A 25922-nucleotide genomic window follows, 5' to 3' on the forward strand; every position below is an offset into this window, starting at 1 on the left:
CCCCCCGAAATATTTGAAATGTTTCTTATTTTAGAGGTTCACACAGTCAAAAGTTTAAGTGGAATCTGCAGTGTCTTGCTTCACTTGCAAAACACGGTTGGGAAGAGGCAACACCAAAAGACAAAAAGCTGAAAAGTCCTTCCATGGTCCCACAGCTTTTTTTTTGTCTTAACAAGAAAGGGAAGGGTGGAGAAACACAAGTGCACGAGCCACGAGCCAGAGGACTGCATGTTTATACACTGTCTCAGTCTAGATAAGGGCTGGGACTGCAGGGTGTCTGTGGAACAGGGTAAAAGCCTCCACAAGGAACTCTCTGCTGTGGCTGATAGCCCAGGGCCAGCTCAGCCAGGCTGAGCCCTGCAGCAAGGACAGGGGCAGCATCCCCAGGCACTGCAGTCCAGACATGTTTCCAACAGACAGACTGCCAACAGACTGACCCATGAGGTACTTTAGCCTTTTGTAGAATGAAAACTGTTTTAGTCTGTTCTCCTATGATAATGCCACAGACAGAAGTGCACACTCCTCACTCAGCTGACACCTTCCCTCTTAGCTTATCTCTTGGTTTACTGACATGATCCTGAAACAGACTTTTAGTTGGACTCCATCTTAAAGGGCTTTTCCAACCTAAACAATTCATGATTGATGCTGATACTGTTACAAAAAGCTGTTTCTTAAACTCTCTTGGATAAAATAGATTTGTTCAAGCAATTTCTAGGCCAGGCTCTGAATTTGTCATTATAAAAACATCACGAAAGGCTGGATTTCTGAGCATGCAACTGGCCTGATGCCTTAGGGTTCCCCTCCCCCTCAAAACATGCTAAATTTGGCTAAGAACAGGATCAACACTTTATAAGTAGACAGCTACAGAAAAAAACCCTTTTCCCTTCATTTTCTGTTTCTGTATTAGGGAATGGGAGGTACAAGAATAGCTTGTACAGCCTAAGTACAAATCATAACATCACTTAAGAATATTCCTGAATTTTCATAAATTCAATTATAAGTTACCTTTAATAAAAATGAACTTTTAGAAACAACTTCTTCTTCCATTAAAAACCTGGGTTTGTATTTACCTAACTTCTTGATTGAGTAGAGCAAACGGGCAAAGAGAAGTGCTGTGTTTTGTATGTATTTACCACATGCACTTTTCTGTACAGCATTTCCCCTGTTTAAGCAGAGCTTTCACATAAAAACTGCAGGTAAGTGGAAGAGTATTTTTAAATATGCCCTGGAAGTTAGGGCAGAAATAATTACAAAAAGACTAGATAACAGTGTCAAGTGCGTTTGGCATGCAGTGATCTTTTAACCACAGGTTAAACACGACAGAAAATGTTACGACCTGCACATAAAAAGAGTGCTACAATACAGATAAATCAGTTACATTTGTTAGCTCGGATCTGACCTTTAACATCAATCTGAAGTTCTACTGCTACAGTACATGCTGTAAGAGCCCATGAGGATGGGCTGAGCCATTCAGAAATAAACCATGACCAGAGCAGAGCAGCAGGCCTGCCACCAGACTCCTCTGCATCAACATTTGCACTGAAGACCAAGAACAATGAAAAAAAGATAGGTTAAAACGTAGCTGACTCAGTGAACTTCTGTCTGAGCTGAGCAGAAGGCAAATCAGCTGAACTTTCCTCTGGCAGTTCTGTCAGGGTATCATCAGCCTCACCAAGTCCCACACTGCTGCTATAGAGCACAGATTTGCCTAAACAGAGCTGTCAAACACAGCAAATTATGTTGTGTTCTGCTCTCTGAGAAGATGCTCAAGCAAGAGGGTGCCACACATGTCTCCGTTCCTGAGGCAAGCGTGTTACATTTAACAGTAACAATTATCACTCAGGGCAGTGCACTGGTTATTTTTTCTTGCAAGGCAAAAGCCAGGAACAACCCCAGTTCTGAGTCCTGAGATCTAAACACTGCCTCAGCTCCATCTGCAGCCCCAGCAAGGGCCTGTTGTTACTCACTGTGTAGGAGCAGTGCTCGTTAATGATGACTCTGTTAGAGAAGGTTTCATTGTAGGCTTCTATATGCAGAGTCCTTTCTCGCCTGTTCAGAGAGTTCTTCTGGACAAAGTACACGTAGTCCACTCCTGCAATCTGGGGAAGATGCACAGGCTCTGTTAAGGTACAGTACTCAGGTGAAGGGACATCCAGAAGTACAAAGCAGGCACTTCCAAGCTCATCACCTTTTTCAGCAGCCGCGGTGCATCGATGTCCAGCTTGCAGCGCCGCTCGATCACGTGGATGGCCTCGTCCTCACTCTTGTACTCGTTTACAGTGTCACTGGCTACGAACATGGGGATCAGAGGGCACGTAGGAAACCTTCTTTCATAGGCCTGTAACGATGGAAAGAGAACAAACAATCATCACCGTTGATTCCTGAGGCTGTGCAGAGCTCCTTCGTCAGCATCACCATTTGGAGGCTCCTTCAGAGCTTCCATGGAACGGGCTGAACCTTCCTGAATCCACATTACAGTTGAAAGAGTCACAGAGCATTCCAAACAATCTGTTTATTAATATAAATAATATTAATTCCTTTCCAGTAAGGCAATTTTTAAACCACACAAAATAACCCATTCCTCCCCTCCCTCTGAAAAGGAAGTTATTCATTCTGTACCATGACAACCCCCTTGATAACAGGAACAGGAAAATCAGACACTCTACTTCTAAAATACCACAAGACAAAACAATTATGCCTTGGATTTAAAAAACCCACTTACTAATTACCGGTGTTTCACCAAGCTATCTAGAGGGATTTCATACAGCTCCCCAAGGTCTAATAAAAACATTTCTAAAGCTATTTCTTAAGCTAATAGAGCTCTCAAGCTCCCTGGGCACAGAGTCCTCCTAATGATTTCACTGCAGTTTAACAGTTCACAGTTCTGTCCAACAACAGTCAGTCTAAGACAATGAGCTCATTTCACGCTTCTGAAAATGTAAAACTTCTTGCAATAATGCAGAGCTAGCAACAGCTTTGATTTGGGTTAAAGAACACAGTCATGTAAATAACTTCACCTCTTAAATACTTGACACACAGAGAAGATGGTATTAAATCAGACATTGACAGGATAGTCAAGGATTTGGGATCAGTAAAACAAGAAAGATGAAAATGGGTGTTTATCCCCATTAGTAAACTTGTTGGATTTTAATTTTAAAACCACTCTGGTTGAAGAATACAAGACAGCTCTTATTTTTTTTTTCCTCATGGGGTAGCAGTAACTAACAACTAACTAAGCAACTAACTCTTTAGCCTGCTTTCCATATTGTGAATTCCTTCATTTTTGCTGTTATGAGAACCTCACTGGTTTTGGTGAAGAGGTCGGATTTTGCAAGGTGTCTCAATGCAGAAGAAAGCTTAGATAAAGTAAATCTGAGAGAACATCATGAAACAACTCTTTAAAAGAGGTAAAATATCTACTCTGTCCTTTTAGATGGTTTCAACTGCTCTGAAAACAGCTGGGCTGCAGCACCAAGAGGGAGAGGGTGTGGAACAAAACAAGCAGCAGCTGCACAAAGTATGCAATGGTGGGGCTGGAACAGAAAAGGTCTCTGAATTCTCCCTCTAGAACAATTAAAATACTTCAGTTTATTACCAGCGTTCAAACCTAGTTTGAAGGCAGTGTTACTATGGTGACAGTGGTGTAAGGCACTAAAACAGTGTCAGCTTTTTCCCCCTTGTGCATATTTTTAAACCATTTTTGCAGCATGACTGTCCCAAGTTCATAAAGCTCCTCTGTAAAGCAGCAGAAGCGCAGCCAGGGAAGGGGTTACACACACTCCCTTCTTCAGACTTCATTTGTGCACAGCTGGTCGGGTTTGATTGAAGAACAGCAATAATTTCTGGGCTCAGAGATGTGTGCACAATAGCAGTGACAGAGCATTAGTATTTTAACACAATAGTCAGCAGTGAGGGAGAAAACCTTTCACAGCTCCAAGACAAAGGGAGGATGGGTCCTATTAACACGGTATAAGAAGTTTCTTTTGTCCTGTTGGTACAGCAAAGAAGTTTCTCATTTTTTTTTATGAGGCTCTTGTTCTGGACAGAAGGCTGTACATTTGAGTTGCTCATGAGTATCTCAGTCCTTTCCCTGAAAAAGTTTCAGCATTCTTTCTAAATTAATCTCTATTTTAACTGCACTGACTGTAGTTAAACGCTGTTAAACATTCCTAGAAGAAGCAGAATTTAAAGGTATTTCTGGTTTTCAGATTGCTTCATTTGACACTTTTATCTATGGAGCTAATGTTATAATTATTTTACAGACAGGAGAGCAGGGACAGTAATTATCTAACATTTTTCTCACTTTTTTCAAAGTCCTTTTTACAATTGGATGACAAGTTTTCCCCATCTGAACAACCCCCTTTATGCCAAAGCCTTTGCAAATCTCCTTCATTGCACATACTGATGCTTTTCTCATCTTACTCCTCCAAACACTTCATGCTTGCCCTGTGAACCCTGCTCCTGGGTGTTTGCTGAACTGTGAACAAAAAAATGCCCAAGAAGAATGGGTTGTTTCAAATGGCAAGACTGAATTGAATGTGTTCAATTTGGAAGAAAACAAAATAATTATCTGCCAGAAGCTGGCAAGCTGAATGCTTACAGCAAAGTACTTGAGGGCTTCCAAGAGATTAAGAGCGACTCAGGATTCTTTCTCCCTCAAGAACATACACACAGAAAACTGTTCACAGTCAATTTTATTGGGCTCTTAAATTAGGCTGGTTTTATTTCTTTATGTCCCACTGCCAGCATGTCCTTGTAATGCACCATTTCTCAGCACAGCCCTGTTTGAATAAAAGGTGATTAGAGCAAAGCATGGCCACATCAAAATACTCAATCTGATTCAAGCATGGTTGTGCCTTCCACAAGGGACAAACTGCTGCCTTTCACAGTGCAGAGTAGGCAGGAAAAAGCTGCTGAAGGCTACAGGACACTGACAGATCTTCCACCACGAACCAACGCAGCACAGGAAGAAAACCTGTAATTTGTGGTACAACACAGCAAGAGCCACGTGAGTCAGAGCAGCACATGCATGGTCAAGACTGGAGCAATTAAAGGAGCATGAGAAGATTAAAGAAAGATCAAACACCGCCTTTATTTTCCAGTAACATTGAAGAGATTTTGCTGCGTTATTGAAGTGTTTTGAACCAGAAATTTTGTCTCAAATCCAGCTTTGCAGACAGGAAATAACTGAACTGCATTATGCAGTATTCCTCCAGCAGGCTGATAAAACGGAGTTCATTATAAAATGCTGCCCCTACCTTGTTTGACAGCATCGTGGTTAAACCTGGACAGATAGGTCTCTCTTTACAAATAAAATCAGATACTCCACACCTTTGTCTTAGTGTTCCAATTTCACTGTACAGATACAATCAAAGACAATTAGTTCCTCAAAAGAGAAGCAGCTGCAGAAAATCCTGAAGGGCTCCACGCAGGAGTGAAATGCTGCTGCTATAGCACTAAATGCACCCATGAACGGTGTTGCAAGGACATGACACTGACACTGTTTTCCCCACCACATTTAACACACAGGGTGTGTGGAGACTGACATGGAGCACAAGTCAAAAGCACAGATGTGCTCATCCTCAAAACTCTGCAGCTGCTGCTGGGCTTGACATGAAGTCACACCACCTCCTTGGCTGAGACACCTGTGTATGGATCTTTCAAAAAATGATTTTGATCCTGCAATTCTGCAGTTCCTCAATAACGTACTTTTACATTTCCCACCAGCCTCTGGAACGTTTGTGTACTCTGATACATTAGAAGCTGCATTGTGCATCAAGAAAAACACAGTCTGGTGAAGCAGCTTGAACTGCAAATTTAACTTTCTTAATGCATGTTAACAGCAAGAGCACTGACAAGCATAATTTCAACCAAAATAGCACTGTAATAAAGCTTCTTTTCCAACTGCTTCCCTTAGCAACTCATGCTCAGAGTAGAGTCAAAATAACAGGATTTATTCCACTTTTATCCTTGCTAGTATTTCAGCTGAGTGTGAAGACATGAAAGCAATTCAGAAGTCAGACTATTTTAAACCCATTGCAGTCGTTTTTCATAGCCAAGGGAATTGTACTTGCTGCCGCTGCCCTTAGATTTTGGAATTCTAATATCAGGAATAATGAGTTCTTTTCAAAATACCATCTTTAAAACAGCACTTAGGTATGACCCCAACCCAGTTTTTAAAGACTTCTGGTTTTTTCCTTCTCAAACCATGCCTAGGGCTAATAAAATACCTTGATAATAAGCATGTGCTCAGTCGTCAGTGGGGACAGCCAGTCATTTATGCAAAGAAATTACTCAGCTTCTCTGGCCAGATTAATATATTCCCAGTCTCCTGCTTCAAGGATAGGGATTATTTAGTATTTCCATTATATGACTCAAAACTAACTTCTATATTTAAAAGAGGAAAAAAAATATTCCAAGCAATTTTATGCTGTGCTGTTCTAGTAGGTGAATCCTCCAAACAGGAATTCTAACCTGGTGACATAAGGAGGAATTTCAATTACCACTTGGAAAATTAAGCATATTGAGTGCTTTAACAGCTTAACAGCATGAATCAAGCCGTTAAGATGTTTTATTTATTTCTTTCTGATGTTTTCTGTCTGAAATTGCTGGCAGAGCAGCATTCCAAGAGCAGCACCACATTCTCCAAGGGCACCTCAAGAGAACCCACGAACAGATTCATCCTGGCAGTCCAATCTCATCTGCAGCACTCGGTGCTAACTTTAATTTCTGCCTGCAGCACCTGATCATGTGTGGGTCCCAATGTGCAAGTGCATACCAACGTTCACTGTGCTCGCCTATCCACTCCCACCGTGGGGGATTTCTGAATTATTCATAAACACAAGAAACAAGAAGGGTCACTCAAGCAGGATGCTGCCCTGGCTCAACAGGCTGCATTCCAGCAGCCTGATCATTCCTGCAGAGCACTGCATCCCTTCCTTCTCTTGCACTGCAGATCAATAGGAAAAGCAGCGACTCATGGGAGGGCAACCAAGAGGTTTCAAATTCTTGGCAGCTGAACTTGGAAAGAAACGATTCTGGATGAACTCTCACAGAGCAGCAAATAACTTTCCATGCCCTGCATTCTGCTGTTCAGAGCTCTCTACCACTCCCTTTGCAATTCATACATATGTATAAAAATCATGACACTTGTTCAAAGCAGTATAAAAATCGTGAGACTTGAACAAAGCAGTGTGATCTCAGTGCCAGTGTCTCTGAGGGATGTTAGCTCACATGGGAGTGATCAGCTCGGGGGCGTGTGTGCAAGAGAGCAGATGGTTACAGTGGCTACACCTCAAAAAGCTCCAGAAATAGGGGTTTTGGTAAGGTAACACTCCCAGGCACCGGGAAGAGGGAACGTGACGCGAACTGCACGTTGGGGAAGCACAAATATCTTTAACATACAGGTAGGCAGCTCTCTGGGAAGAAACTCTCCTGTGAAGCCAGCTCTGGAAGGACAAGTCCTCCAAGGACAAGTCCCAGCCAGGCCCCTGCTCCAAGCAGCACGTTCCCCTCGGCTTTGTGCAGTGACCTTCCCCTCAGAGCAGCTCTCCACAGCAGCCCTTGCTCAGAGGAGGCTTAAGTGGTTATTCTCTCTGCCATGTTTTCACTTTATTTAATGTTCTCATTTACGAAGAGAGGAGTTATCCTCTTATTGCTGGGAAACAAAGGCTGCTTGGCAGCCACTCAGTTCTAGAACTCTCTCTGGAAAAGAAGGAGAAGGCTTTAGTTACACAGACTACAGCTGAGGCTTGTGGGGACTACAGACAACCCAGCAGGAGGGGCAGGGTCAGACCTGACAGGGAATGGCTGTGTCTCATCTAAATAAAAATTTCCTTTATGTACCATTTCTGGCTCTTGACAAATATGAGGTAGTTTAACAGTCCTTTGACTTCTCTCTAAATCCTAGCACAGTCTATGCCATCAAGATATGGCTAGTCAGAGTGTAAAGAACACTATGACTTACTCTAAAATGGAAAAAAAATAAAAAAAGAGTTTAAGCTTTCCACTGTAATTTCTACTTTAAAAAAGTATTTTAGAGTGTTCAAAATTAGAACTAGAACAAAGAGACTACTCCATAGCTTTTCCAGCAAGACTCACCATTGGTGAACCTGCTGGCTATCAGAGCAAGATCAACAAACAAAATGTTTGCATAACAATTTATCACGGAACTGGATTAAGCAAGTTGAAAGGACATCAGGAAATACCTTGTGTGGAAGCAATTTGAATTAAAAATTGTAACTCTTCACCTGAAACAGAGCCACTGCAGAGATTTTAAGAATTAAGACAAATGAAGCAGGCAGCAAGCATTCATTAAAAAGGAAGGCTCTGTTCCATCTTGGTTTGTTAAAAAACAAATTAAATCACAATGCCCCACATTCAAATATACCTTTGTTTTAATATATTCATTTTGCAACAGGAAGAAACTCTTCCACTCTACACAGAGCAGAATTCCACAGGAGAGAGGAAAATCCTGCCTTTCCAAGCAGGGCCGTACTTGGGCAGGGTGTGAAGAGCAGAGAGCAGGTGGCTCTGAGGGCACGGCTGCACCGTGTGCTGGGATGCATTCCCAAGGATCTCCCAAAATGAGAGCTGACATTCACCTGGTAAATGCAAGTGGCCCCTTATCTGAAGCTACAGGAAAAAAATTTGCACAATTCTCCTTTCTCCTCATCACACTTTCCTACAACTGCATGCCGACCTTATTTCACTTTGTCCCTCTTGTATCCTCCCTCCATTACGGTCCAAAAGCATTTTACCTTGTAGTGGCACAAGTCATTCAATAACAGGATAAATTGTCTTCACCATCTGTTCCCTGGTACAAGACGAAATTTGGCCATCCAAGTATTAATGATGGCTATTAAGTGTATCCAAGATAAAATAAATAACCCTTCTGTAAGTTGCACCGAAAAAATCAATAGGACAAGTCGATATCAGTAAGACAAACATTCTGCTCCATTTTAGAGGCTAAAGAGCTCCTCTTTACTACACAGGCATAAGAAGTGACCTGGAACTTTCAAATTAAATGATCTTTAGTGCATTAAGAGTGTATGTTTACAGCACTGCTCATATCCAGCCTTCCAAAGCAAAGCGTTCCCAAGTAATTGCCCAAAACGGCCCAACTCCCTCTACTTTGCAGGAGTACATTCCTGCCTTAAAGTTCATAAACAATGGAGTTAGTCTAAAATTTTCATAAAGGAGGCTGTGAAAGTTTTATATAATTATGCATTAAATCCTTGAACTACAATTACAATGGCTTTTTTGTTTTTGAAGTTCTGAGGCTTGTCTTTTATTTTTTTTAATAGACCACACAAACACGTTATTATACAAATTAGACAAGTACTAACAAGAATCTACTCTGCACAGATGTTGTTCATGAGTTGTAATTGAAGGTTAATTATTTCTCAAACAGAGAGAGAAGCAATCTTGAAAAACAACCTTGGATGTTCTCCAAGGCAGTGATCAGAGCTTTCAGGTAGAGTATCTGGGAAGAGAAACTGTCAGTGGTTCAAAAAACTTACTGCAGCATGATATTCAGATTCTTCAAATGCCATATTTATGATACTGCACTGAAGGGGTGCTCAGATTTACAGCCCACGTCTACGCCTCTTCTACTCAGAAGATCCAGGAGAGACTTCCCTCACTGAATGAATCCTGACCTCACACACATTACAGGACCCTGCACAGTCTCTAAGCTCTCCCCGGGCTTCCAAGACCCACAGCTATTAAGTAACTAATAGTAATACTATAGTAATAGTAATACTAATATTCAGTAACTAATTAAGTGCTCTAAGCTGCCCTTACACCCTACAAACACTGAAGATCACTGCAGAAGCCTTTTCATTAACACCACCAGGGCTTCCCTGGGCCTTGCTCAATCATCAAGTGCTACAAGGACTTGTTCTTTACAGTATCCTTGTCTCGGAAAAGCATCTGAAAGCATAACTGGCTCAGCAGCCAGCAAATTGAGCTTCCTCAGCTCACCTCTCCTGTGGAATGGAAATGAAATTACTGAGAAATTCTCCATGAAACCAGGAACTGAGGAAAATTAAGCCATCTGTAAGCAGAGGTCAATAAGAAAACCTTTCCTTTCCTGGCATTTGCCAAAGCCATTAATTCTTGCCCTTGAGAGCTCCTCTGTCACTCAAGAGTCCTGCATGGAAGAAAAGGCTTTATTAGGTGTACAGAAGAGCATAATCCCTACTCGTCCTTGTCTTCTCTCGGTGCCTATACTTGTTTAAGGGCTTCTCTTGATTCAGTCAGGTTTCACTGAAAAGGATTTCAGGCTCTGCATCGCTATGAATAACCCACTTGTGCCTTACAAATGTCCATAAAGAAAGAGGAAGAAAGGATGAGCAGATTTATTCCAACACACTTAAACTCACCCTAGCTTAACTATATAAAGCCTCAGATTTTATTACTTCATACAAAAAGAAGGCAAGACTGCTCTGTCCAATTTTACATTTAGCTGTATTAGAAGCCCACGGTACTTTCACGTTAAGTAAACACCCAGTTAAGTGTCTTGCACATTTCAAATACACTCTACCTGTTAAAGTGATCTTGTCTTCAGTGGATGTCACCACTGAACAAACAATACATATTTGTTCTACCAAATAGGTTAACAGCCTTGCCACATGCCAAGCAGGCAATCTGCTGCTCAAATCCTACAAACACAGCAAGAAACCTCCCAGCTTCACATCCAGTCTGCAAATTCCTGAAAACAATGAGGACATTGCCCATAACCACTACAAAATAACCCAGTATACAGACTAAACTCAAATTCAATAACTACTTTGTGATCTTGTATGAAAGGCTTTGATTCAGTAAATTAAAAATCTCTATGGAGACAGGAAACAGCAGAGAAGTTATTCTTGTGCTTTGGCTCCACTGAGTTACTCGGAGACCATAAAAATTTAGAGACAATTTTTTGCTGGCTCCTGGCTTCAAACAGCACTTACCACCACTCATCCAAAACACGAGGGATGCGCCTGGGGAAGCAAAACAACCTTTCAGAACAGAGACAGAACAGAGCTTTATCTCCACACAGCTCTGCAGACACAATCCAGGCTATTTCACACCTATTTAATCTTTTCCAAGTCTTCTGCAGTGCAGAAGCAACAGTTTCATGTTAAATGTCAGGCATAACCATAGTTGATACACACAGCCAATCACAAAAATCACAAAATACCACTGAAATGGTGTTACAAAGGAAACTGCAGCTCGACAGCTCACAGTCAGAGTGCTGCTTACACAACACGTCACACACCACCTCGGATTTCTGACAGCAGCACCTTTCATGTGTTAAACTGCTACAAAGCACTTCCAAGTGAAAGCAACTGCACCAACACACAAATACTGACATTTCTGTTCCTCTCTATAGTTCAGGCAGCATTTCCATGGTTACAGTGTTGATCACTTATTGGGTTTAATTACATTCCAAATCCAGACCAAATGCATAGCCTGGCATTCTAAACAGCCCTGAAGGCAACCCTGCAGGCCAGTTCTTGTAACCTGGCTTTGAGTCCCATGAGGTGGAATGCACTCAGAATCATAAACTCACTCTGGCTGGAAAAGACTATTAAGATCATTGAGTCCAACCATGAACCCAGCACTGCCCAGTCCACCCCTGAAAATACCACAGTGCTCATTACATCCTCCAGGTCATTGCAAAAGCAGTCACTGAAACTGGACAGATCTCCAAGGAAACTCATCACAGCATCCACACCATCTTCCCAAACTTTGGTACTATATTTGTTTGTCTTGCTTGTGCTTAAACTTCTTTCCTTTGAGGTCATCATGCAGAGAAAGCATCAGGAGTCCTAATGAAACCAAAACATTCTTACTGCCCAAAACATGACCCCAAACCATGTGGACTTTGGGACATTATCTCGGCTGCCAATCACAGGAAACTGCAACAAATTCACCTGGCAGCTATTGCACAGAATGTTTTGGAGAAATTCAGGCTAAGAATCAACTAGATAGGATTATGAATATTAGTATCACTCTCATGAAGAGGATTTAGAACTAATTTTTTACTGGTGTTAGCTTACAGAAGACATCAAACCCTGCCTACTATCAAAAAGAGTAACAAATTCAGGCGAAAAAAAGCATCTTTCCTTGCAGTAATTAAAAAAGTTTACACACATTTCAGAGTTTTAGTTTACATTCTCTGCAAAGTAAATGTGAAGCAAAGATGTGCTTGTTTTTCTACCAGCACACAAACCAGAAATCAAAAGGAATTTTCAGGCAGCTTATTGCACAAATGCTCCATTTAGACAGTACCTGCAACTAAATATCAGTAAAACTCTCTGCTTAGCCAAGGAAATACTTGACAATATATGTTCATTAAGCATTCTTGACAAATTTGAGTTATACTAAAAAAAGTATAGATTTGCTTGAGACAGGCCAAAACCAAAAGCAAGGAAGGGAGTAAAAGAAAAGGCAAAAGGCAGGAGCAAAAAAAAGGAGTTACTGGGGGACAGGAAGGTCTGCAGCAAACATCCTCTGTATGGCAGCACAAATGTGCTGGCTACAGAGCTAAGGAATCTCAGCATCAGTGTTCAGTGTTTTCAAGCATGAACAAAGTTACTTTAATATTTTAGTATTTCATTAAAATAATTTAGGCCGTATAAATAAAGCAGGAGATTCAAAACAGGTTATGAAGCAATCTCCTAGGTAAGTGCAATTTTACTAGTAGTTCACTGTTGAGTTATTCAGCTGTAGTCACCAAGCAAAGAGCCTCTTTCCTGAACCGGAAAGAAACAGCCAGACACAGAAACCTCAATTCTCATCGGGGATGTGACCAGTCAAGCCACCCATGCAGGCTCTTCCTACACAGATCACTACTTTATCCCCCTCAGTGCACCTCCTTCCTGTCCAACACATTCAACACAATTTTCATTTCAGAAAAGTGCTCAGAGAGAAGCTCACAGCAAAATTACAGTGGCCTGATGTTGCATGGAACGACACTGGAAGGGAACTGGCTCACAACCACTTAAGAACCACTCTGCTACACACAGAGATTCCATCTTCTTCCAGATAAAAATTAAAGCTTCAATGATTTAACGTAATTTTATTCAAAGTTTTGATGCTAAAAGGTACACCAATTCAGCAGGTAGAACAAACTGGGGATAAAGGATGGGACCTGAAGACAAGGGCTAACATTCCATCTTCTATCTGTAAAAGATGATCTTCAATAACCACAGACATGCCTCAACAGGACTTTAATTTGAAGAGTGGTTACTTTAAAACAGATCTGAGTCATCTGTGGTTTGCTTAAATAAATTTGCACAGGTGGAATTGTGTAAGAATTGATTCTTGTATGGGAGCCTCAATGTCCATCTTCAGAGGACACCTTAATATGAGGGCAGGACAGAGGAGTTGGTGGACAGCCTGTGTAGGAGTTTGAGTTACACCTGCTTTGCCTTCCAGGCACACACAAGAGAATCATTAATTCTCTTCCTCCCTTTGGGAAGTCCACAGAGCCTGAAAGCACCCAAGTGCCACTCCAGTAAAGAGTGAGCAAGACAAACTTCAACTGCAGCCTCTGCACAATCTTGAGACATAAATGTCTAAAAGGAGAAGCTGGAATAGGGAAGTTGGGCAGGTAGCACTCCTTCCACAAGAAAAACAAAAGGTTAAGAACAGAAAACCCAACAACAACCACGCTGAATGCAAATAAAATAAATTTAATCTTCCTTTCCTTTGGAGTAAGCTGGGAAAGCCTGATCATTCAGGTTAGGCTGGCTTATGACTGAGAGACCAAGATCAAATTGCTGGTTAGAAAACAACTGACATTGCTCTGGTCTAGAGTGAAGGTGGAACATTGAGGACAGACTTTACAGCTGTGCTGCTCCAAGTTGCTCTTCAACATACACAGATCTTAGCTGACCTAGAGGGGGCAACAGCAATCCCAGATGGACTCGCAATCTCACCGTAATTTACTTACATCAAACTCATTTGCAACACTACTCTATATTCAGAGAAAAATGCCTGCCCTGCCCGTGTTCCAAGCAAGACAGATGGAAATCAGTCTGGCCCAGGAGCCACGTAGCTCCGGGCACAAGGCTTTGTTTGACAGAATGTGCCCTGCAATTAAAGTCAACTTCAGTAGTTGCTAAGAGAGGAAACTTGGCTTCTGACCCCAACTGCACAGGACACGACTGTTTTGGCTCAAGGTTAAAGCAGTCTGGAGAAGAAGCTGACCTCCAAAAGAGCATCACAGCAAAGGCTGGCGACAGGCCAGGGAAAGCTTAAATGCCTGGAGACCGACATGTGATTACTGGGGAATGTGAGCTATTCCCAAGCATTTCCTATTTCTCTGCAACACTGGCAACACACGGCCCCTTACATAACACAGGAACATATCTTCCCGTGAATTTTTTAAGAGACACATATAAAACCAACTGTAAATCACTAAGCTTGTCCTACTATTTCTTCTAATTACCATTCCTTGTCTTACAGCAGCTGAACAATCACAACCACGCTCCATGTTGCCAACAGGCATTTCAGAGGCACGGGGTATTGTCACACTGAAAGCAGAATTTGGTACTTGGCTTCCCCTTTCCTTTTCCAGTTAACAAAATTGCATGTCTGGTTCCTCTGCAGTCAGTTTTTTAAAATTCAGCTGCAGTCCCACTGTGTCCACTGAGGATCTATTTTTAGAACAGTCAAATATTCCTTGCTGCTCTATTGTACCATGCTTAAGTCTCACTTTTATGAGTCCTATAATTAGTATTCGTCACTTGTTTGGTCTTAGAATCACAGACACTTTCAATAAGAAGGTCTGTTACAACATGTTTAACATCTGGAATATGTTAGGCTATTTAAAATAAAATTATTACTGTGCAGACAAAATCTAATTTATCAGTGGAGGAGGACAGGATGACTACAGCACTGCTACAGTATGGGCTCAGAATTCCTCATTAAACCATTGCCTGGGAGGCAATAGACTTGTACTACCACAAGGAAAAAAGTCTCCAGACTTTCCCTCCCCATGAAAGTTCAGTGGAACAGGTTTGACTTCATTGCCTCAGCCTTCACCCACCAGATTTTCATTTGGCCCAGAGGCAACTGGCCTCTAAGCACTGCACCACTGATTTCACTCTTCCAAGACTATCATTAGTACAGTGAGATTCACCAGAAGAACATAAAATTCAAGATAAACAGCAAGGCCTTGATTTGGCTATTGGACCAGCAAAATATCAACTTCCAGGTAGAGAGCGGCCATACTCTGTTAAGCAAACCATTTAAAATTTCCTAAGTACGTAATTTTAAATCTTGACCATTCACTAATGCCAATGGAGTGCCATCAAAATGCAGCATGATAGGGTCTGGAGCCTGCACACTACTTACCTCAAGCTAGGAAGCATAACAAAAAAAATACCTTACATCAGACATGGATGTATCAGGAAACCCTCAAAAAGGTAAAAAACTGATGGTGAAAAACCAGGAGTACAGAAGAGCAGTTCCTCATGTGAAATCATAAACTACTGAACTAACTAAAATCACCACCATGAAAACTAGCAATTTAAGAGCTGAGGGAGGTACCTGCCAGATCTAAGAGGGCAGGCAGCACAGGGAGCCTGAGTCAGGCTGTGCTGCCTCTTCTGACACAAGGAGCAGGAGGTGTGAGGCTGAGCAAGCTCTGCCAGGCTCGAGGGAAAGGATCCATCTCTTGACAGTGTGTCATGAAGCGCCAACTCCTGCTGGAAGGTGCCACCACACAGTTCACTGGGCTCCAGAAAGGAGCTGGGAGCACAAGAAATCAAGCACATGAGATGTTATTCCTCACAACGGCACATTCTGGACCAGAAGGGCTGTCAAGACACATTGCTGGAGGATGAGAGAGTGTCCTAAGAGAGTGTTACCATATGTTTATCTCATTCCTGTCCTCTCCCCTAGAGGCAGATACTGCCCTTGGCCACTGCCTGAAAGGCAGCACTAGCTAGAGAGGCCTCATGGTGCAATTCAGTTCTGTGCTTCTCATTAAGAGACAGAATAAAGATCATCCAGATCTCACCAACCAGGTAATACCAGTGTAAAGCCATCAGTGGGATGGTACAACTTCTGCACCCCTGCATCTGCTCCCCTATAAAATACAGACAGAGATACCACCTAGCTTCAAAAGATAAAAGAAGAACAGTCAAGAGTCATCTGCTTCTTTTCTAAAAGGCAGTTAAACTCATAGATTATAGACAAGCAGTTCTTTGTTCTTCACCCTCCTTTACAGCAAAGAAAGGCAAACAAAAGCATGAATCAGTTTAGTCAACACAGAACAAACAAGTTCAAGTGAAATTGCTTTAAATCCTGTTCATTACAACTTCAGTAGCTCCACCACGCAGACCATGAAACACTTCAATAGAAATAAGTGATTTCATAGAACCTTGAATTCAGTAATGCAGAACTTATCTACAAGCCAATGAATTGCACAGCAAAGAGAGTTTTGCAAATTATACAGTATAATTTACACACTGAATGAAATAGCCAGAAGAAGCCATCCTCTGGAAAGGCTTCTGCTGCCTGATGTGCCTGAACTGGACTGAATGTCTATGGCATTTGAATTTTACACTAAATGAAAGGACACAATGCACTCAAGAAAGGAAGTGCTCTCATCAGGAAGCTGTTCCCATCTGTTCTGGCATAAACAACTCTAAATGGCACATTGCCACCCTGACCATCACCAGGGAAATACTCTTTTTCACAAAATGAGATCTATTATTGTCAAAGTGATATGATCTAATATTACAGCAGCAGCAGGCAAGGCAGAAAGTTATCAGACAGGCTGAGATGGTGATGTTTGCAGTGTAGCTTTCAACTCCTGCACAAATTGATCTGCATATATTCCAAGAAGCATCCATACTTAAGTTATGAGAACATAAATACCAACAAAATGAAAACAGTTGTAATTATCCAGTAAGTAATACATAACCCCACAGCTTTAGATATTTAACCTAATCAATCTGACCATGACACAATATTGAAACAGTAATTCAAGAGAACCCAAACATATATAACTAACAATTAAAACAGTTCAAACAAAAATTCATTTCTAATGCAAAAAAATAGCTTCTCTTTGCTCCCTCCCACGATCCCTCTGCTGTTGCCAGAGTTAAAGCTGGTAGGTTCCAACAGCTCAGTGATATTTTTATTTTCAAATTTGCTGATATATAGAACCCAAAACTAATTATAATAAAGTAAAATGCAAGAGGAGTCCAAGATAGAAAATGCTCAAATATGAAGTTTTAAACACGAATACAAAGCAAGACAGGCAGCCATTCCATTCACATGTGACCATGTTCCAGCACACAACACAGACATTTCTAATTTTCATTTTTCTGAAGCAGGGACAGAACACCCTTTATGCCAAAGCAACTCACAGAATCCACAACTCCAAGCCATTAAGTGCGATTTGCAAGTACTTTGCACTGCTAAACAATACCTGAAGACTGCTGAATCAGGTTTCTAATGGCCCCTTCATTTACTGTTACAGCAAGCAGCTTCTGCATTTTTCAAACTGCACATCCCTAATTATTTCCCAATGGAATGGAGGGCTCCCAGAGTGCAATCTTAGTGACAGATGCCCTGCTGACTCCTCTTTCTTGCAGCCAGCTGCCATCAGCTCACCCACAGCACGGGGGGGACAAGCACCTGCTCCCACAGGGATGCTCAGCAGCCTTAAGGGAACCCAGTGAGAAAATTGGGTTGACAAGGAATTTATCTTCTTTTTCTCTAAGACAGCTCTGGACCAGCCTGTGTCCCTAAGCTGGCTTGCTGATGAACACATCTTTGCAAGAAAGCAAGAGCAGCAGCCTGGTGCACCAGCTTAGCTACAGTGGGAAACCACATATTGGTGATATTTCTCTGACCCTTAGACAGAGTCCATGAACCACAAGCTGAAAACCTCTGTGGACTGGGCTGAAATCAGCGTGACTTGAACAAAAGCTATGCAGAGAAAAGCCAAGAACTTGAGAGCTGATCTCAACTCGTGATGGCTCACTGCTGGCTTGTACTCTTTTGGCAGTGCTGGCCCACGCTGCAGTGGAGTGCAGATGATGCCAGGCATTCCCTTCCTAGCCATGCTGCCATCGGCTGTGCCACCAGCGTGGGTCCTTGGCAGGGCTCTGACCTCAAACACCACTGACTGACTGGGGACGGCTGAAACCAGCTGCAATTTGACTGTGAGAAAGTCAAATTATTAAATTACCTGTAATAGGCCTTACTTAACATTTTACATGAGCTGCTAACCTGACCTGTCTTAACTGTATCACAAAAATTAAAGAAAGAGTTAAATAATTCAGCTTAACATCCTAGTTCTTAATTTAGAATATATGCGCAGCATTTTTAAACTCCATGAAAAAATTGGAAGACAAATTCACTTGGGAGAAAATGAAATAGACCATTTAAGACTAACCTGTAATTAATTTCAACTTGAGCTAATTAACAGCTTTCCTTGCATATTCTTGGAAGATTCATTCCACATTCAGAATGCAACAGCCTGAAGATTCCATCGCCGGCCTCCCTCCAGGAATGTACTGACTCCAAACTGAGCTCAAAGCAAAAGTGGTCCTGGCTACGACAAATATCCCCTCAATTCTGGGTTCCAGATTCTGGACTCCCACTGAAGGTGCTTTTTGGGAAGTCCTCAGGTAGCACGGACTGCCCAAGCCATATGGAAACACGTCATTCTGACCTCTAAGCAACCTCTGGCTTTTCACTGGGTATGTTTTTTTAATCAATCCCAAAAGAATTCACCATTATCTCTTTCCCACATGGTTTTGAAGACTTTTACATATACTTCTTACTGTCTAATCACGCCTTAGACCATGAGCATGGAGTTACACCTTCTCCAGATTCTGAGTGTCCAGGACTCTGCAGGATGTGTAACCACTTCTTTTCTGACAGATTCCCACCTGTTTAAGAGTTTTAACTCAAAGGCAACATCACTTGGCTGCATCAACAGATCCTGGAGCAGCACGTCACACCAGAGCTAAATCACCTGCAAAGGGTGAAAAGCTTGGAGTGCTTTCAGAACACAACACAAGAACTGTTTTGATACATATTTTCTTTCTTCTGACACCTTTCAGAGTGTGACAGCAGTGGTGTCTTAGCTTTTAAAGTGTAAAGGACTTGTTAAAAACGGACTCAAAGCTTTTGGTGAACAAGAGAACTGCAGCTGTCAGCTACAGTCAGGTCATGTGTTTGCCCAGAAAAAAAAAAAAAAAACCCCAACAAAAATAACACCAACAGGAAACCAAGCATGGAAATAGCTAAGCACGTCACAAAATAACACAAAATAACACAAACTGCACCATTAGCAGGCTGCTAAGTCAATATTTTTCCCTCTCGCTCAAGTGAATTCTCACATTTGTTACCCACAGCTCATTCCAAACAAGTGGCCAAACAATCATTTGTTCTTACACCGTGTGGTAACACAGGAACCACCACCACTATCAACCACCAGCGAAACTGCAGGCACTTCATATAAATTCAGAAATTCCACACAAGGCTCTGCTCCACCACAGCTTTACCAACACATTTCCAACAGCAAATAAGGCTGAGTTTTCAACAAAGACAAGAAGCAAAGCAGATGAGACTCTGGGAGTTCTACAACAAAAGGGAAAACAGCTCAGCGGTTTTGGGAGCAGACACTCAGTTTATTCCCTTCTCCAGGATTTAAGTATCCAAGACAAATTCTCAGGAAAATGCACTGCATTGGGGGAATAAAGTACTTCTCCATATATTTAAAGCCTGCTTTGTGCTTTCAAAAGCACTTGCAGAAGAGCTTCCTTTTTCTCACCAGCCTCTCAGCTCCTCTTCACATGACGTGTGAAATGCATTTTTTCCAGGAAAAAACAAAAAAAAGAGACTAGAAGGAATAAAAATGGCAAGGATTTATGAGCAGGTATGGCATTTAGCTTGATACAGTTTGAATTTTTTTAAATGGCTTTTTAAAGTAATAACTTTTATAATGAAATAATAATGTACTGCCTGATCAGGAAGGCCATTACAATCTAGATCAAGGGATTATACTTTGATTTGTCAATCTGAAAAAACAGATAAATTTTTTTCTAATCTACTCTATCACTGAAGTGTGTTTGTCCCATTTACAGTCTTATTACTTACCTGTAATTTAGGAATACTTTAATTCATGAGATATACCTTAAGAACTATTTTTTAGATCTATAAAGCCAAAGAGAGTCAGCCTGTTGTCCAAAAGCAGCAAATTTGAACCATAAAAATGATAATATAATCAAAGGCATTATACATTATACTTATTAGGAGAGATTCATGCTTGAGATACTTCAGGTATTCCATCAGAACAATAGGAAAATGTGAGATCGATTTTTTAAAATTCACATTATTTCTGAAACTAAGTAATTTGTGACTGTAAATAGGATATTTTCTAAATGGGCTGAAGACCAATACATTTTCCACAGAGCTTTCAGAAACTTAAAAGAAAAAGGAAAAATCCCGCTGGTCAATGGTTCAATCCAATGTGTGCTTTTTCAAAAATCTTATTTATCTTCCATTTACATAAATTCCACCCTTGGAATGCCATTGCAAGTGATTATTCATTATTTAAATTTACTTTGGAAATTAAACTCAAGGGGAATTATCTAAAGTATGTCAGACTGAAAATGAGCTGCGAATCTCCAAAGTTAATTTTAGCCTCATGTGTGTTAAGGAAGATTCAAGTTCTTAACTGCCTTTTAATATTAAGAACTACTTATTCAGCAAAGTCCCTGTATTACTTTAAATGTAAACCTCTTTAAGCCAATATAAAAAATTTGAAACTGTAATCTTTTAGAAGTTTTACAAAAGCAGCTTCTCAGTTTTTCTCCAGTATATTTAACCTTGGTAACTTGACAAGTGAGTCTAAGTAAACAGCCATTTTTCCACATTTCAGCTGCTTCCAGCATTACGTAAACTCTGAACAGGAGGAGAAGCGAGATTCTATTCAGTCTCCTGAACAGCTGTGCAAGCTGCTGCCCTGGGTGCTTTTTAAAATACATATCCACTGACACACAGAGATTCCAAGAAGTTCATTATGACAGATATTCCACAGAGCGGCCAAAAATCATCATGTCAGCTTCGGAAACTATTTGGTGAAATCATCTTGCCTGTGTTAGGTGTGTCAGACTAAAGTGTGGCAATTTACAGCCTATGATTCTAGAATCTTTTCAAGTTCAGGAAGTAGTTTCATGAAAAGATTTGCATCTTAAACATTATCTGGAACCACACAATTTGCCAGTAGAAAGAAATCTTCAAGGGAAGTAGCTTATATTAGATTTTACATAGCTGGACTTTATTGATGAGGGAATGTAGGAAGTTGGAAGTGATGGATGTCCTGACTCTCTCCCAGCCTCAGCACCCCACCAACTCCCAGTTGGGAGATAAGAGGTCATGCCTTAAGGATAGTGTCATAGAGATACATTAGGGTTCAACAGATGAGTTTTAGATTTCAGCGGAGGATGCATAACAGAGAAACTAATTTTCAACACCAATTCAACTTAGGAAAAGAATTTTGACTCTTGTCTATTTTAGAAGTCTTTATATCGTAATTGCCTGCAAAACACTTTTGTCTTGTCAATCTTGGCTTAGATCAAAGTGGAATTAAATTCCGTTTTTTGTCTTAATATAGAGCTGCAGTCACCCATCCCAGAGAACAAAGTTCCCTGGGAACACAGTAGAGCTGCATGAATGGAATGCTGATTGTGCTCCATTCTCCCTCAAGTACCTCTTGGAAACCCAGGAAGGGGAAAGTGGGCAAATCGGAAGTTTGCACTGTAAATGACCCACTCTGCAAGTGGCATTCACTCAGTGGCTTCTAGAAAAGAATAATTAATGCTGATTTCTGTATCTGAAGGCTAAATATTAGTTTGACTTAATGAGTTCCAATTTGCAATTGCCACAAGTATCATCCAGGGAATCTTCCCAGTGCACACAGGCTTCACTGACACTGGTGAGCTTCGTTACTACTCTACAGAAAGAATTACCTCTGGAGTTCCAGAGAACGCCCAAGGAAGGGAGGACAATTGGCCAAACAAAATTTTTAAAAGTACTCAGCACCTGAAGACAAAGATGAGATCCCACCCAAGACCCAGGCTAGAGACAGGGATTTTTGTTACACAACTCAGCACACAGAACCCTGCTGCCACACTGACCAAAGTGTTCTCAAGAGATTTTTTTACTGACAGATGAGTATCTCTGGGGTGTGGGTTTAAACCTCTGTTTGAGGACACATTCTCTCAAGGGCTGCATGCAAATATAAAGAGAGGGACAAAGGAAAATCAAACACATCAGTCATTTCTTGGGTGCTTTAAATTCAAGCTTGGTGTATGCCAGGCTGTTCCTCATTTCAGAAGAGCTGCTGGCACTGCTAAAATAACATTACAGCACTTTTTTTGTTGAGAATGTGCAACGTAGTGCTTCCACTTTAGTGAGCACAAAATTTGACACAAGTATTCCTTCCAGAAATACTTCATCAACTTATGCAATCGCTATTCAACCAAGGGGAAACAGTAACAAAGCAGTACCAAAAAGCATCAAGCCAGCATATACTGTTTCTATTCCTTACAGAATTTGGCTCATGGAGGCACTCCTCTACACACCTCAGAAAATGCAGGGACAGTTTTGATGGATCACCAGCAGAAATTTAACAAGTTTTAAAAATCAGTAACAGCAGCGAAATGGCAGGGGGAAGATGTTCATCCAGTGCTCACATTCTGAACAAGTACAAGTGATAACCCACTGTTCTGACACACACTAAATAAATCAGATGTATTATTGCTCAGCTAAACTTCCAGTCTCAGAAAGGATCCTGTCTGGCTGTTTCTTTTTATGAGCATTCTTCTCCTCTTAGTTCACTTTTAATTTTTAACTTTTATTTTATCCTAGGTGCATACCTAGGATAGCCTCTTGCCATCTAAAGAAAAGCTTTAATGTAAGGGAAGGTTTTATATTTGTTAAATATTCTTCTTCAGATATTATCCCCAAGACACAGAACCGTTTGAGAACTCTGTTAAATACTAATAGTCAGAAGTGTTTCTAATTACACCCAGCAAAGCGTTGTGGACAATCCTGACATCAGCATTTTGACTCAAAATATCCTTGAAGAAATAACCCAAGGGAAGAATTTTTGCCTTCAATTCAGCAGCAAGGGAAAGACTCATCAGTTTAGCAAACAGCAAGGGAATTTCATTTAAGAACCTAATTTTGGCTGATTGATCTAAGAGCCAGTACAACTTCACTGAAGGCTAAAGTTACAGACACCATCAAATTTCACTGAGAGACCACCTGAAGCCCAGCTGTCAGAGTTACTGAAGTCATAAAAGACCTGACACATATCATAGTTGGATTCTTCACTGCTCAGCAAAATAACCACTCTCTCTGCCTTGAAGTGTTTGCAAGAGCAAGACCTACATGTGTAACAGTGGAGGCAGCCTTAGGAACAAGATAAAAAGAAATGCCAGTATTCCCTGTAGGGTGATCTAATCCTTTTTTTGCCCTGTGACTGCAAAGGAACACTTCTGTAAGGAACTCTGCACTCCAAACCATGTGATCTATCTAAATATTTACACTGTGAGCACTATTAAAACTCTCCTCTGAAGCCATTAAACATAGTATTTTCAGCAAGTGAAATTAAACAATTATTTTTTCGATTACAGTTCACTTTTAACTGGTTTTATCACGGAAAAGCTCCCTAATTGCTCTTTGTAACTCACAAGAGCCCCACAGCTGTGGTTTCAACTGAATATACTTTAAAATGTCAAACACCTACTTCCACTCCGTTTTTGAAAAGGAAAAAAAAAAAGGGAGGGAGAGAAGGAGGGAGAGGAAAAAAAAGGGAACCTAATTAGATTTCTTTCTTTTCTTTACTATTTGTAACACTATCACACAAATTAGCAGCATGCACCCAAAAGGCTTTTTGTTCATCTCTCTGGCCTCCCTACCAAGCTTTTTTTTCCCTTCCCTCAAAATGTTACCAGAGTCCTTTCTCCCTTTTCATTCAGGCATATCCTTGCTTTCATGGCCTTCTCTGTGCTCTCTAATCCTGTACACTCTACACCGATGAAGACAAAACCATAACAATGTTTTAATCAGCGTACATGACATTTCCTCCCATTCTAGAAGCGTCTGCCCCCAGTAATCAACTTCCAGTACACTTCAATCCTACTTTTGCTCTAACTTTCAAATACATCTGGAAACCGTATCTAAGCTTTGACAGAAAAGGAGAGCACGTTATGTTAAGAAAATACTCTCAAAAAGAAACGCTGAAAGAAAAGAAACACTGAAACACATAGCTCTCATGTTTTGCATACTGTTTTCAGCTTTGTATGTTCTACAGTATCTATCAAAGCCCAGCAAGTACTCAGCAACACAAGGAACCAGCAAGAAGAAAATTACAGCAAAAATTAATACTTACAGCCATAATTAACTCAAAAGGGTGTTTATACACCCGTACAGGGGACTGGTACTTCTGCACCATGGCTGCAGTTTAGTGAGATCAACTCAAACCTGAAAAAGAAATTTTTAAAACCATCTGTCAGACGTAGGAAGCCATTTTCAATTTTCTCTTGCAATTAGTCTGTGCGTGGTACCATGCCAGCAATTCCACAGGAAATCCTTCACAATTCCCTGACAATCTTTTTTAAGACTCAACAGGGCCCTGAAAAGCTATATATATATTTCTGTCAGAAATGACTTATCATTTCTCCCAAAGACAACATAAAATTAGCACATTTTTAGTAACAAATCTTCAACATATTTTATGACTCTTTGTCAGGGTGGTGAGACTTCCTGTGCTGCTGCTGAGAACTAAACACTGACACATCCCAGCGACAGGCAGAGAAGCATTTCCCAGTACCCCAGCACAGTATGTGGGCTGCCCTGCTCAGAACAGGGACTGGGGAAAAAAAACCCAAAAAAACAAAAGCAAAACAAGAAAGAAATACAGAAAGCACAAAAAGAGGTTAAAAAAATAAGTGTTAAAAATGCTTGTTTTCAGAAAGAAGGAAAAAAAACCGGATTATTAAAGCACACTGATGATCAAGGGCATTCCTTGATCATCTTCAAAAAACCTGAAACTTGTGAGAGAGAAATTTATGAGATAGCCGGCAAAAAAAACTTCGAGAAAAAAATCCACTATGAGACCAGAAAAAATTCACTGGCAACACGGAGAGGAATTACTCCAAAGGCTTCATGCCTGCTCTACCCGGCAAAGTGCTTGACCCGAACTCTCTCGACTGCAATTACGTTTACTGAAAAATTCTGGCAGTAGCACTCGCAGATGAGTCGCGGGCTGCGAGTCACCCTCATTTTAGCGAGAAATGGGTTCGCTACAGCAAGTTCGCTTCACTTTTCTGTCCGTAAGGCGCTCCCACGTCCCCGCAGCGCTGCGGGAGCGCTCCCGGCCCCGGGGCTGGGGCAGCGGGGCTCGGCGGCTCCCCGGCCGGAGCCAACAACAACCCCCCGAGCCACAGGAAAGTTCTCCGGCATCCCAGCCCCGAGAAGAATTTACCCATGATTACCCCGCATTTTTTTAAAAAAAAACCAAAACACCTGAATCAGCACAAACAGCCGCAAACGCTCTCTAATCCCCGGACAAAAAGAGTTACACAACAAAGAAACTCCGCGTTCCTCCCGCCGCGCCGGAACCGGACAGCCCGGGAAGGGACGGGATGGGGGGGACACCTGTGTCAGCCCTGAGGTCTCCCGGAGGGATCCGGGACAGCCCACGGCGGGACGGGACACCTGTGACAGCCCTGCAGCCACCGGGACAATCCCGGGCGGGGAAGGGACGCCTGTGACAGCTCCGCGCTGCTCCGGAGGGATCCGGGACACCCCGGGAGCGGACGGGATGGAGGGACACCGGTGACAGCCCCGCACTGCCCCAGTGGGTTCCGGGACACTCCGAGAGG

General features: G+C 41.6%; 1 protein-coding gene across 1 annotated transcript in view; it reads right to left on the minus strand.

The window, feature by feature from the left end:
• The window catches only part of SEC14L1 (SEC14 like lipid binding 1), a 39755-nt gene extending 15207 nt beyond the window's left edge, over positions 1 to 24548 (minus strand). The window contains exons 1-3 of the mRNA XM_008640558.2: positions 24428 to 24548; positions 2189 to 2338; positions 1968 to 2099 (exon numbers count right to left, since the gene is read on the minus strand). Coding sequence (XP_008638780.1) covers positions 1968 to 2099; positions 2189 to 2338; positions 24428 to 24490 — 345 coding nt within the window. The 5' untranslated portion in view covers positions 24491 to 24548. The remainder of the gene's footprint in view (positions 1 to 1967; positions 2100 to 2188; positions 2339 to 24427) is intronic.
• Between the last annotated feature and the right edge of the window lie 1374 nt (positions 24549 to 25922).

This window comes from Corvus brachyrhynchos, unplaced genomic scaffold, assembly GCF_000691975.1.
Source record: "Corvus brachyrhynchos isolate BGI_N302 unplaced genomic scaffold, ASM69197v1 scaffold148, whole genome shotgun sequence".
In the NCBI taxonomy this organism is placed as follows: Eukaryota; Metazoa; Chordata; class Aves; order Passeriformes; family Corvidae; genus Corvus; species Corvus brachyrhynchos.